The sequence below is a fragment of the Physeter macrocephalus genome, chromosome 11, assembly GCF_002837175.3.
Source record: "Physeter macrocephalus isolate SW-GA chromosome 11, ASM283717v5, whole genome shotgun sequence".
Lineage (NCBI taxonomy): Eukaryota > Metazoa > Chordata > Mammalia > Artiodactyla > Physeteridae > Physeter > Physeter macrocephalus.
This window is the reverse complement of record NC_041224.1, coordinates 629,941-644,080: the sequence shown is the minus strand read 5'-3', so window position 1 is coordinate 644,080 and position 14,140 is coordinate 629,941. Positions and strand designations below refer to the sequence as shown.

The window sequence follows — 14,140 nt, the reverse complement described above, 5'->3', positions numbered from 1 at the left end:
CAAACCAAGCAGCCTGACAAGCTCCCGTACAACACGGAACCGGGCTGAGTGTCCCAAATCGGCAAGAACTGACACCAAGGGGAGCGGGACCCCCGAAGTTCTCGGACCACCCATCCCCAAATCCCCGAGCCACTCAACTGGAGCTGGGGGCTTCCCGCCGACTCCATTTTCCTGTCTCCCTCTCAGGCCGCGCAGGGTGGGCACGTGGGTGAGTCCGGGGTCCCCCACCAACCCTGGCTCCCCGCCCTATTCATTGTCCGAGGATGATGGTTCACCTGCCGGGCGCCGGCTCTCGCCGCCGGACGCGCAGCGCGCCGAGACGCACAGGGGCGAGAGCCGCGCGCCTCCCGCAGGATCGGCGCCCCGCTGCCCCTACCACGCAGACCCGGTCCCCTACGTGCTCACCGCCACGAAGCCCGAGGAGGAGGCGATGAACACGCGGATGACCATCCTCTCGCCGCGCCGGGACTGACCGTCGGCCCCCGGAGGCTCCGGGCTGGCGCGGACGCGGAGGCAGAACTCAGCTGAGAGCCGCCGCCACCGCCACCGCCACCGCCGGGCACAGCGCTCCGGTCTGGGAAGATCGCAGGGATCCGGATCCCTCCCGCCCGGTCTGCAGATAAAAGCTGAGAGCTTCCCGACCGCCGGCCAAGGTAGAGAGGAGGGGCAGAGGGGAGGGGAGGGAGCCGGCTGCGGGGCGTGATGGGAGTTGTAGTCTCCGCAGCTCCCTGGGATGGCGGTGGACTGAGGTCCTACCAACCGCCTCCTCGCTGCGCGTCGATGCCGGACGCGCGCAGGTGGCTGGAAGGCCACCCGAGGCCGGGAAGAAGCTATGACGGGAGTGGCGAGGATCCTGGCGAGACGAGGGGGGAAAAAGAAAACTAGGCAAGAAGAGCTTGGTTCAAAGTCCGAGCTGGGGTTTCAGTGTTGTGGTTCCCTGGTGTGGAGCATGCCCTCCCAGAAACGTCCACAGACGTAGTGGTGCCGCGGAGACCCATCGTCTCCGGGTGTGCTGCCCGCCCAGCAAGCCCCAGCGACCCGCGGCCGGCGGGGTGGGGCGGGCCGGGCGCGGCCGGCGGGGTGGGGCGGGCCGGGCGCTCGGGGAGGTGGGCACGGTAAGGGCGGTGAGGACGCGCGCTCCTCTCTTTTCCCAGCGGCTCTGGAGGTGCGGAAAGGTGATTCTTTGCGGGGTAAATGAGAGGTTTTCTTTTTCGGTAGACGCCGAAAATTAGAAACCCAAGTGAGAGCGCAGCCGATATTTAATTTTTCTAGCAAAACTGTAATGGTAGCAGAAAAAATAAATACCAAGCGAAATTAGAATCCTACTATCAGCATCGGGAATCAGGACCCCTCCCGCCCCACCCTCTCCCCTACACAGTGGCTTCGCCTCTGTGCACCTGATATTTACAGTTGAGCCAAATCTGTGCCTTTTTCCAGACCTGTTGCACATTCCAGCGCAGTCTCCCAGGAGGATGCTGTTAAAATAAAAAGCTTTTATGTAGTTGCTAAGAGGTTAGGAATAGTTCTTCAGCAAGTGTTTTCTGTTTCACGAAAGCGCAAGCCTCTCGCAGCTCCGTGAAAATGAACCCGTTTTCCCTGCAGTACTGTATTTACTTTCTTCCTTTCAGCAGGGGAGTTTTAGCAGAGTTCTGGGAGCAATGTTAATTAATAGATTCTAGAAACAAATTGGATGATGAGGTCTCCGGCTCTTTGGTAAAATTCTTGCACAAACACTAGTCGTTTTGGAGCATTGTTTTTTAGAACGATTTTGAATATTTCAAGTGTATAACCGTCCCTATTTATCAGAAGTCATGTCTGTAGTATTCCATTTTTTATTTAGTACAGTGACAAGATACAGTGCTAATGGGACTTTATTTCTTCTTACTGTTCAACAATTTTAACTATAAATTTTGCTGGCTGTAGATAATCTCTCTCTGCAGATTTACTTTAATTTGGCCACTGTAAACGTGGAAATGAATATTTATTACTTTTACAATAATTTTCTTAAAGGTAGATATTGTATTTCCTGTATAAATGCAACTTTATAAAAGTCTCAATTTCTTTGGTTTGGAATTATTCAGCTTTGAGGATGTGGTTAAACTCAACGAATGAGAACTCAGAGCCTGTGCTCTAACAGGTACCAGAGTGGGTGAAAAGCTGAATAAGTCATTTCCTCAGTCAGCAGAGCACCTATTGTCTGCAAAACAAAAAGTCAGGTACCGAAATAGCGACAGAACGAGATACACTGTACCAGTAGAGTGTTGTATGGATATAAAGGAAATAGAGGGAAAAGGTGGCCTTGTAGAAGAGACTTTAAAGGTGAGTAGAATTTCTGCTGTCAGATAGACGGGATGCAAGATGGAATATGCAGGGTCTATAGGAACAGCAAAGGGTCCGTTTTGCTTCAGGAAGGAAAATCAGGGTCCTAACAGGGGGCAATGCTGAAAATACAGCTTTGGTTGAATGCAGCAAGAGCCTCTCACTGGGTTGTCTGCCTAACTCCCTGCCTTTTTCTGGAATCTCTTCCTCGGCTTTGATCCAAGAGCTTGTAGGGGTGGTTTCCCAACACGCCCCTGGTTCATAGAGCAAGACCTAGAGCCCTGGCCACAGCTGATAGGTTGAGGGGTGAGCGTCTGAGCCAAGCAAGGCCAGGCAACATCTCTTCCCTAAGGATTTAAAATTGGGACTAGGGCTTCCCTGGTGGTGCAGTGGTTGAGAATCTGCCTGCCAATGCAGGGGACACGGGTTCAAGCCCTGGTCTGGGAAGATCCCACATGCCGCGGAGCAACTAAGCCTGTGAGCCACAACTACTGAGCCTGCGCGTCCGGAGCCTGTGCTCCGCAACAAGAGAGGCCGCAACAGTGAGAGGCCCGCGCACCGCGATGAAGAGTGGCCCCCGCTTGCCGAAACTAGAGAAAGCCCTCGCACAGGAACGAAGACCCAACACAGCCATAAATAAAAAATAAATAAAATTTTGAAAAAAAAATAATAAAAAAATAAAATAAGGACTAAGAGAGAGAGAGAACGCTTGAACTTCATCTTGTGTCGTGGAGGCTCAGTGCTTTCAGAAGCCCTGCTCCAACGTGAGAACCAGAGAAGTTGAGGAAGGTAGTCAACAGGAAGAGAACAACAAAGCAGGCGAGTGGAGGGCGATGGAGATGTTTCAGAGAGTCCTGATATGCTTTAGCCCAGGGGCCCTAAAACTCTGGCCTGTGTGTCAAATCCAGTTGGTTGTCTGTTTTGTAAATAAAGTTTTATTAGAACACAATAGTTTTCCTATTGTCTCTGGCAGAATGCCAAAAACCATATGGCCTGCAAAGCCTAGTACATTTACTCTGTAGCCCTTTACAGAAGAAGTTTGCCAGTCCCTGTTTATGGCTCAGCCTGTTCCTGTATCCCTGCTCTGGAGGCCTGTGTCATAGTCCTGTATTCATATCATAAATTCCTCATCTTAACCTAAGTCGCCCCAAATAGGTTTCTGTTTTGTGCAACCCAAAGGGCCTTAAGAAGGTTGTACTTAATTTGTAAGCATTCTGAGGAAGAAAAGGATATGATCAGAACTATACTTTGAGGACTTCCCTGGTGCTGCTGCAGTGGTTAAGAATCCGCCTGCCAATGCAGGGGACACGGGTTCGAGCCCTGGTCCGGGAAGATCCCACATGCCGCGGAGCAACTAAGCCCGTGCGCCACAACTACTGAGCCTGTGCTCTAGAGCCTGTGAGCCACAACTACGGAAGCCCTTATGCCACAACTACTGAAGCCCGTGCACCTAGAAGAAGGAGAAGAAGAAGCCACCACAGTGAGAGGCCCGCACACCGCCAGGAAGACCCAACACAGCCACAAAAAAAAATTTTTTTAAACAAATTTGTTAAAACCAAGTCTTAAAAAAAAAAAAACGAACTGTGCTTTGAAGCCCGTGCGCCACAACTACTGAGCCTGTGCTCTAGAGCCTGTGAGCCACAACTACGGAAGCCCTTATGCCACAACTACTGAAGCCCGTGCACCTAGAAGAAGGAGAAGAAGAAGCCACCACAGTGAGAGGCCCGCACACCGCCAGGAAGACCCAACACAGCCACAAAAAAATTTTTTTTAAAACAAATTTGTTAAAACCAAGTCTTTAAAAAAAAAAAACGAACTGTGCTTTGAGAAGATTACTCTGGTCATAGTTAGCTCTGTTTTTTGGACCCTGGGTGAAGAGGTTTATCTTTAAAGCTTGTATTCAGGACAGTGTTAGCAGTGCAGGAACCCACAATAGCCAGTACAGAGTTGGGACCCAGAGAGTGACAGAGTAGAAAGCAATCTGGAACATAAGCTAAGAGTCCAAGATCACCACCAGGGTATCATAGCACAGAGAGGATTCCGTGCTGATCTGACAAGTCAAGTCTGCAGATAGAGCAGGTGGCTGAAACTTAAGACAGAACTCAGAAAATGGAGTAGGCCATTAGGCATCATGGAAGCTGCTCCTGCATTGCCTAGAAATCGATCCCTTTTACAAGTCGTGATAGAACATCTGGCGAGAGTGGGGTTTTTCCTTTGTTTTACTGACATATAATTGATATATAACATTGGGTAAATTTAAGGTGTATAACGTCTCTTTTCCTGGCAGCTACACAATCCCGGCCAGAATATCTATGTAAAGCGCAGATAGTAAATCCTGTTCCTATAGGGGTCAGGCAGGTGACGTAAATGAGAGGATGGGGTAGGTCCAAGTGCACATGTGTTCACCGAGAGGACTGTAGCAAACTGGACAACGCTGCTCAAAAATACAGAATTTTGTCTAAAATATTCTGAGCTTTCAATATTGACTCGCTTTTTAAAAACTGAGGCAGCCAAGCCCAAACCATCTGCAAGTCCCATACAGCCCCAAGGTTCTCCAGGTTTCTCCCTCCAACGTAAATAAAGCTCTGAGCCTGGTGTTTGGCTCCCAGTAAAGCCACAAGAAGCACCGGGTGTAATTATAACGATGGTTTGTTATCATTGCTGACCTTTATGAGGGCACTTCCAGCAGGAGGGCAGAGGTAGCAGCCCAAGGGGACACTAGCTAATGAGGCAGTAGAGGGGATGATCTAGTCTTTTCTAATTGGAAGTTGAGAAGTAATAAGAGGATGAACAAGGACAGAAGCTTGCAGGGGAGTCAGGGAACAGAAACATTCTTCTTTCAGGTTTATCTACAGATTAAATGAAGAGCTCTTTGAAACAGTCTGGAGTCCCCCAACTGTCCAGATTATATTTTTAGAGTGGCATTGAGTCTGATTGATGGTTCTGTTTTGTCAGGGCTGCCTGTTCTTAACAGCACTTAATCCAAGACTGTCTAGCTCCCCAAGGATTTCACTTTAAAAGAACCCCACACATTTATTTATTTAGTTTCACTGCGCCGGATCTTTAGTTGCGGCATGCATGCGGGATCTAGTTCCCTGACCAGGGATTGAACCTGCGTCCCCTGCATTGGGAGTGCGGAGTCTTACCCGCTGGACCACAAGGGAAGTCCCAGGAATTTCACTTCTTAAAGAATGTCGGTCACCACACCGTGCGTGTGACAATCCCTGCCCTCCTCCAGCCAGTAGCTCCCCTGAAAGCTGAGTGAGCACATCTGGCTGTTAGTAGGCGACAGATTTGTGGGAGTGGAGGTTATAAGCCAAAGGGCAGGAGTAGGGCAGGGATAGGTCAGAGTGGTTAAGGAACGGGCCTCTGAGTCAGACCTGGATTGATGTCCCAGCTGTATGAGCTTCCTTAGGCAGTTTAGGTAACTTTCCAATACCTCCCCTTCCGAGCTGTTGTTGGGGGCTTAGTGGGGAAGATGTAAGTAAAGTGCTTTTCACACAGTGCCTGGGACACAGTCAGGACTCACAAAGTATTAGCTGTTCTGAGTCACGCAAAGTAAATCAAGGAATGGCCTTCATTTGCATAAAGCATATAAATCCTGTAAATATTTCTGTCTCATGTCTGTGATTTGAACTTGCTAAATAACAAGGATCTGGTTCATATGAGCCTCTTTGTACAGTGCCATGTTCTGTTAAAGTACTTAACAAAATCTTTTTGATGTTACTGAAGTTTAGAGACCATACTTAAGAGAAGAGGAGTATTAGTGAAATGAAGCAGCAATGAAGTCAAGTAAGGCGGCTTGAATTTTGTAAGAGAATTCATTCGCTGCTTTTATGTGGCTTCATCGGGCCCATTCTGTCTATTCTTAATAAAATAAAATCTTAATTGACAGAACCATACTAAGCAATCCCTGAATTGGATGGAATTTTCAGCCCTCATGTTTAAGAACTGGAGGAAAATGGTAAAACAAGGAATTAGGCTTGAAACCAACATTCAGGACATATTCTTTTTTTTTTTTAATTGAAGTATAGTTGATTTACAATGTTGTATTAGTTTCAGGTGTACAGCACAGTGATTCAGATATATATATATGTGTGTGTGTGTGTATATTATATATACATATACGTATGTATATTCTTTTTCAGATTTTCTTCCTGTATAGGTTACTATAAAACGTTGAGTAGGGGCTTCCCTAGTGGCGCAGTGGTTGAGAATCCGCCTGCCGATGCAGGGGACACGGGTTCGTGCCCCGGTCCGGGAGGATCCCACATGCCGCGGAGCGGCTGGGCCCGTGAGCCGTGGCCGCTGAGCCTGCGCGTCCGGAGCCTGTGCTCCGCAACGGGAGAGGCCACACAGAGAGAGGCCCGTGTACCACAAAAAAAAATAAAATAAAATAAAATAAATAAAATGTTGAGTAGATTTCCCTGTGCCATACAGTAGGTTCTTGTAGGTTATCTATTTTACATACAGTAGTGTGTATATGCTAATCCCAAACTCCTAATTTGTCCATCCCCCACCCCCTTTCCCCTTCGGTAACCATAAGTTTGTTTTCTATGTCTGTGAGTCTCTTTATGTTTTGTAAATAAGTTCATTTGTATCTTTTGTATTTTTTTTTTTTTTTTTTAGATTCCACATATAAGTGATATCATGATATGATATTTGTCTTTCTCTCTCTGGCTTACTTCACTTAGTATGATAATCTCTGGGTCCATCCATGTTGCTGCAAATGGCATTATTTCATTCTTTTTATGGCTGAGGAATATTCCATTGTATGTATATATACCACATCTTCTTTAACCATGTATCTGTTGATGGACATTTAGGTTGCTTGCATGTCTTGGCTATTGTAGGTAGTGTTGCAGTGAATGTTGGGGTGCATATATCTTTTCGAATTATAGTTTTCTCCAGATATATGCTCAGGAGTGGGATTGCTGGGTCCTATGGTGGTTCTATTTTTAGTTTTTTAAGGAATCTCCATACTGTTCTCCATAGTGGCTGTACCAATTCACATCCCACCAACAGTGTAGGAAGGTTCCTTTTTCTCCACACCAGGACATATTCTTGAATCAGTTCACATTCAACCCAATCAGTAGGGTTCCCTATCCTCTCTGACAGGAGAAAACACTTTCATTTCCCCAATACCTTATTCCCACTAGAATCTGACAAAAGTTAGGAGGAGATAGGTGAATGCACAAGCCATCTTGGAGTGCTATTGGAATTATAACAAGGAAGCTTCGAGGTCTGCTGATAACCACAGGAAGAGCTAAAAGCCTTGCATGCAGTTAATTTCTTGCAGCTGTACTCATTCAGTGTGTGTCACGTGCTATGCTAGATGCTGAGGACTCAGCACTGAGTCACACATAGTCCCTACCGTTGATCTTGGAGAGACAGCAGTCAGCGGTCCTGAAGAGAGATCTTAGTTCCCTGCCCAGGAGCTGAACCTGGGTAGTCTGGATGAAAACCGGGAATCCTAGCCACTAAACCATCAGGGGCTAGAGGCTAGAAGCAAAGTTCCCCTGGCTCTTACCCCCAGTGAAAGCAAGAATGTTTCAAGGAGGCAAAAACTGTAAAAACAGGTACAAAGTTTATTATTAGAGACACAGCACAACGTATGGGAGAGCATACAGAAAAGCAGTTTATTTATCTAAGTTTATTTAAGTCAGAAGCTAGGCATCCTCTCTAATGAGGAGGAGCTGCAGTAAAGTGGTGATTTGGATCACTTACATAGGACAGTCCTTCTGAGTCTTTGTTTACCTTTGGCCAATTATCTTGTTTCTTTTTTCACACCTGACCAGTCCTAGGACCCTCCTTCCCTAAGATGGGTGAGCAACTTTTTGCCAAGATGGATCCCACTGCAGAGGCCTGCGGGTGCATGTCCACACTTATTATGGGGTGGTGCCCCCTCCCTTTTTGACCCCCAAGGAACCTTCCTGCGCATGTGTAGACAGGGAAGTGTTTCTTGACCTCGGGAGTGGTCATCTTATCTCTTTACTTCAGCAGAGCTCGGCTCTTGCATCCAGCTTTGTCCTTGGAGTGTCTGGGTGAGAACAAAGCTTCAATTTTACTCTGCTTGACAAACACCAGCTGTCTGGCCCAGGGGCCCATCTATCTCCTACCTCACCCTCATGGAGATTATGGCTTCTCAGGAAGATGAAAACTGAACAAGAGTATGCTAGGTGCTTGAAGGAAAGGACTATTTTTTTTGTTTTATTTTGTTTTTTAATCTTGTAGGACTCTCCTAATCAGTTTTTTTGGAGATACATATATATACACACACACACGCACGTGTGTGTGCGTGTGTGTACACATCTCCCCCTACCCCCTCCAAGATTCCATTCCAGATCAAGAGATGATGTCACCATAACAAGATAAAGGTTAAAAGTTGATATTGCTTAAATAGTTCTCGGCAAATTAGAGGAACTCCCAATACTCTACAATATTTTGATTTTTAGTTCATTACTTTATAAATGAATGCCATATTATAATAAACAAAAATTTACATTTAGGTTGTTGAGTTTTGAAATTATTTTGATTCCTCATGAATACATAGCTAATGAGTTTTCAGTTCATTATAATTTCTCATTATGCTAGGCATAAAGCCATTTAGAATAATTGCAACAGAGCAAGTATAAGAAAAAGTTTATATATAGCTTCAATTAGAGTAGATGGAAAAGTCAGGTTAAGCAAATATAAGGTCATGCTGTTGTAGCAGTTATTACTTTTTATTATTGCTTTTCCTATGATTTTGAAGGGCCTACTCAATGGAAATAATGAACATTTGCTTTTAGTACTTCTAAATACCTTGAGCTGTAATGATTTTGAAAAAAACAATGAGCTCTTTACCTTTAAATTTCTCAACTCTTTCCTAAAAAGTAAAATCAAAGGGCGACAAAAAACACAGAGCACTTGATTAGGTTACCCCTTCTTTTCCTCCGTTTTGCATGCATCTCTAGCCGGTTTATTCAGAGCAACTTAAATTGCAGCCATCACTCTGCGTTGGTCTCCACTGCCATGAGAGCTGTCTGGTTTAAATAGCATCTATTTAGAGGAAAGGCATTTTTGCATTAAGCGGAATCCCATTTAACTCCAAGGTCAGGGAATGAGAATTCTCTGTGAATGCACTCACTGTACTGGGAAGCCGTGATCTGGCCCAGGTATCACTAAGTTTATGACAAAATGAAGCACTTAATAGTGAAGCTCTAGTCCTTCTAGTGTTAATTGCTTTCCGGTTATAAACCAGACACATTTGAAAAACCCATTAAATTCCTCTTGCCCTGAGAACAATGTAGTGGGAATGCCTTATTTTACTTGAACCACAATTTACATTTCCCAGAACATGTAGCTTTTTATTTTTTTAAAGATTTTATTGGGGCTTCCCTGGTGGCGCAGTGGTTGAGAGTCCGCCTGCCGATGCAGGGGACGCGGGTTCGTGCCCCGGTCCGGGAGGATCCCACGTGCCGCGGAGCGGCTGGGCCCGTGAGCCGTGGCCGCTGAGCCTGCGCGTCCGGAGCCTGTGCTCCGCAACGGGAGAGGCCACGACAGTGAGAGGCCCGCGTACCGCAAAAAGAAAAAAAAAAAAAAAAAAAAAGATTTTATTGGAGTATAGTTGATTTACAATGTTGTGTTAGTTAGTTTCAGATGTACAGCAGAGTGAGTCAGTTATACATATATTCGTTCTTTTTCAGATTCTTTTCCATTATAGGTTATTACAAGACATTGAGTAGAGTTCCCTGTGCTATACAGTAGGCCCCGTCGGTTATCTCTTTTATATACTGTAGTGTGTGTATGTTCATCCCAAGTTCCTGATTTATCCCCCTTCCACATTTCCCCTTTGGTGACCATAAGTTTGTTTTCAGTATCTGTGAGTCTGTTTCTGTTTTGTAGATAAGTTCATTTGTATCATTTTTAAAAATTAGATTCCACATATAAGTGAATCATATGATATTTGTCTTTGTCTGACTTACTTCACATAGTACGATAATCTCTAGGTCCATCCATGTTGCTGCAAATGGCATTATTCCATTCTTTTTTATGGCTGAGTACTATTCCATTGTATATATGTACCTCATCTTCTTTATCCATTCTTCTGTCGATGGACACTTAGGTTGCTTCCATGTCTTGGCTATTGTAAATAGTGCTGCAGTGAACATTGGGGTGCCATTATCTTTTCTAATTTTGGTTTTCTCTGCATATATGCCCAGGAGTGGGATTGCTGGATCATGTGGTGAACGTGTAGCTTTTAAAATCTTTTTTATTTATTTATTTAATTTATTTTTTATTTTTGGCTGAGTTGGGTCTTCGTTGCTGTGCGCGGGCTTTCTGTAGATGTGGTGAGCAGGGGCCACTCTTCGTTGTGGTGCGTGGGCTTCTCATTGTCGTGGCTTCTCTTGTTGAGGAGCACAGGCTCTAGGCATGCGAGCTTCAGTAGTTGTGGCACATGGGCTCAGTAGTTGTGGCTTGTGGGCTTTAGAGCTCAGGCTCCGTAGTTGTGGCACACGAGCTTAGTTGCTCCACCGCATGTGGGATCTTCCCAGGCCAGGGCTCGAACCCGTGTCCCTTGCATTGGCAGGCAGATTCTTAACCACTGTGCCACCAGGGAAGCCCCGAACGTGTAGCTTTTTAAAAGCCAATCTGTTCAGTTCGGTTTATTTGTAGAGCACCTGCTCTCTATTAGCGACTTATCAAACTTCCTCTCTTAAGCAATGTGCATTTCTTTAAATATTTAATAATTATTAAGAAATCATCTCTCAGGACCATAAAAATATGAATATGTCTTTGTAGTTCCTGAGATGCATGTAAATTGGATAGCTGTTCAATAGAGGGGATATTATGCAATTTTAATTCCACACCGCTGGTATGTATCAAATTCCTACTAGGTACCAGGCACTCTACTAGATGTTGGGTATATGAAGATTCATAAAACAGAGTGTGTGCATTAGTGGTGGAATAAAACAGTTTTAGCACAAACTGAAGTCCTGGATAGAAGCACAAAGGCCAGTGAGTGAGTGGTGATGTGCGAACAGTGCAGAGACATGGAGTATGGGTCCTTGGAAAGGAATCTGTAGTATGATCTAAAGTTCACTTGCAATATGTATCATGTTTGTTCCGGTTTTAGTAGAATAAGTAATATTTTTGGTAGTTAAAAATCTCATCAGTGTCTATTTTCCTACAGTTTGCTACATTTTGCCTTTGTTCCTCAATCCAGCCTAACAACTGTGTATGTGGAGTCAAGGTTGAGGGTGGGAGGTGCTGAAGCAGACAGAATTCTGTGATCCTGAAATAGCGGCCTATCAGCCCAAAACAGAAACAGGCTTCCTGTGTCCAAAATCCACTTCTGTTCCCATAATAGTTGACATAGATGCAGCTGTAGGTTTGGCTAAATCTAACAAATTTCCAGCAGCAATCGTGACGTTTGATGTGAAATGTACATAACATAACAAGAAGAGGATAGGGAGGTGAATCCCGGTTTATCACCACAACTCAGCAATGTCCTCAAAGCCCAGGACACTTTCCACTTTCCAGTGTGCCATCCTCAGCATAGCGATGTTCTTCCTTGGGCTCGTTGCCTCATGGTTGCAAGGTGGCTGCCTCAGCCACAAGGCTGGCATTGTCATACTAGCATCCCAAGTAGGAAGAAAGAAGAGGGCAGTCAGAAAATATGCTTTCCTCTTATCACAGAGGAAAAGCTTTCCCAGAAGCCCCCCAGTGGGTTTCTCCCTAAACCTCTTTGATCAGAACTGGGTCACATGGCCAAGGGAGGCTGGGAAAGTACATATCAGGAAGGGGAGAGTACCAGGGGCAAGATGGGTTTAGGTCTTTATCCCCAAGGATTGGGGTGGAGGGTGGGCATATAGCCAACCCAAACTACTGGGGTTGTGCCAGCAAGGAAGACAGGGTGAGTGGCAAAAAACAGTAACTGTCATTTGCTCAGTGTGACCTTGGGTAAGTTAATTCGCATCCTTGCCTCAGTTTCCACAGCAGGAAAACTGAGATAATTATAAAATCCAATTCCTAGGCTTGGGGTAAGAATTAAATGGCATAACCCGTGCTAAGTGCTTGAATAAGGGCCTGGTACATGGTAAGCATTTGCAAATAATAGCTACTAATAAAAAGAGCCACTGTATTTCCCAGAGTTCTTGATTTACAACCCAATTCCTCAGATTCTTTGGATAGCGCCATGTGCAGAAGCTACACAAGTGGAAAACATGGTTTCCAACCCTGAGAGGAGAGTTCTTTCCACCAGACATAACGTCTGTAACATAGTTTAGACCCTTTCTGCTCTTTTCTTGCAGTATCTTCCATTCCTCTCCTTTCTTCCCACTCTTTTCTTCCTTACTTGCTCTCACTTTTGCTCTTCTATCTTCTTTTCCCACACATGCTCCTTTTCTCTCTCATGAGCCCCTTCCCTTCCTTTCAGGCCAGGAAGTCATCATTGCTTTGTCCTTGCTCCCAACTCCAAGGCTGAAAAGGATGCTGACCCCTCACACAGGGCTCCAGATTCCTATGAGACAGTTATCCTCCAAGGACTAATAAGTGATCTGTTCAGAGCTCGGTTAATTTATTCTGCATGTGCTGAAGCTTAAGCAGTTCACAAGCCAGGCGACAGTCATGTACCTAGCATGCGTGGATTAGATGATAAACACACGTCATTGCATTAGTTTCTTTGTGCCATATTACTCTCAAAGGTCAGAATAAAGTTGTTGTAGGGAAAGGCAAAAAACTTTTAATTTAACCAAAATGGTTTATCCACCTTTTTTTTTTTAATGAATAGGGCAGAGATAGGACAGATAACTTAAGAAATGAACTTTGAAAGAATATATTTGCAAAAGAATTACCTAGCAAGAAAGAAAGAACATTTGTTTATCTCAAAAAAAAAAAAAAAAAAGGCAGAACCTGGCTCCTGTGAGACTGATGAATGGAACACAGCAGAAAAAGAAAAGGAGAGAATGTGTGTGTTAAGAGTTTTGGAGATGAGCACGGAAAAAAGTCAGCCTAAAGAAAACTCACGTACTAAATATTTAAAGCTCTTCTGAGAAATCTGAAACATTAAATTTGAAAATGGAAGCTCCAGCTTCAGTGTGCAGTAAAATCTTTCTTCAACCAAATGGTATGTCTTTGGAATATTAGTAAAATCTTGTGTTGGTTTTTCTTTCTTAATTGCCTTTAAGTTAGCACAAGAGGGAAACGATTCCCATTTGTACCTTCTAGAGACGGGAAGGGAATAAACCAAAAGTTAAAAACCAAGCTGTGTTAAAGCTGCACCCTCCCCTTGTTCATTACACATCTCCATCTAAACAGGAAAAAGCCCAGGGTGCCTGGGGCTGGATCTGAGGGATAACAGCTGAGTTGGGTTCCTCAGTATCCTCATCTCCACCAAAGGGAAGTGGACTCTTTGGGGAATCAGCCGTACCTGGGTTCCCGGCCTCCGCCCCACCGGAAAACCTTAGCAGACCTCAGGACCTCAAATGCCTACGAGGACCAGAAGGGCATGAACAAAGGCAAAAAGAGCCACCAATACGATAATACGAGCAAAACCGCTTGTTTTGAGACTAAATAGCAACAAAAGTGTTGGACTGATGAACAAAGGATGCAGTAACAGAAAAGAATACGGAAGGCACTCAGGAACCAAATGGAGTCTCAGGATAGGTTGTTAATGTCATTCGGGAGGAAGAAAACAAGGCACAGAGCAGTAAATATAGAGCTTTAAATATAGAGCAGTAAATATAGAGCTTTCTTTAGTGTAAAAAGGGAGAGGAGGGGCTTCCCTGGTGGCGCAGTGGTTGCGCGTCCGCCTGCCGATGCAGGGGAACCGGGTTCG

General features: G+C 45.1%; 1 protein-coding gene across 1 annotated transcript in view; it reads right to left on the bottom strand.

The window, feature by feature from the left end:
• SH3BGRL2 (SH3 domain binding glutamate rich protein like 2) overlaps positions 1-14,140 on the bottom strand; it is a 77,307-nt gene that overhangs the window by 59,975 nt on the left and 3,192 nt on the right. The window contains exons 2-3 of the mRNA XM_024132966.3: positions 13,733-13,791; positions 406-853 (exon numbers count right to left, since the gene is read on the bottom strand). Coding sequence (XP_023988734.1) covers positions 406-853; positions 13,733-13,791 — 507 coding nt within the window. The remainder of the gene's footprint in view (positions 1-405; positions 854-13,732; positions 13,792-14,140) is intronic.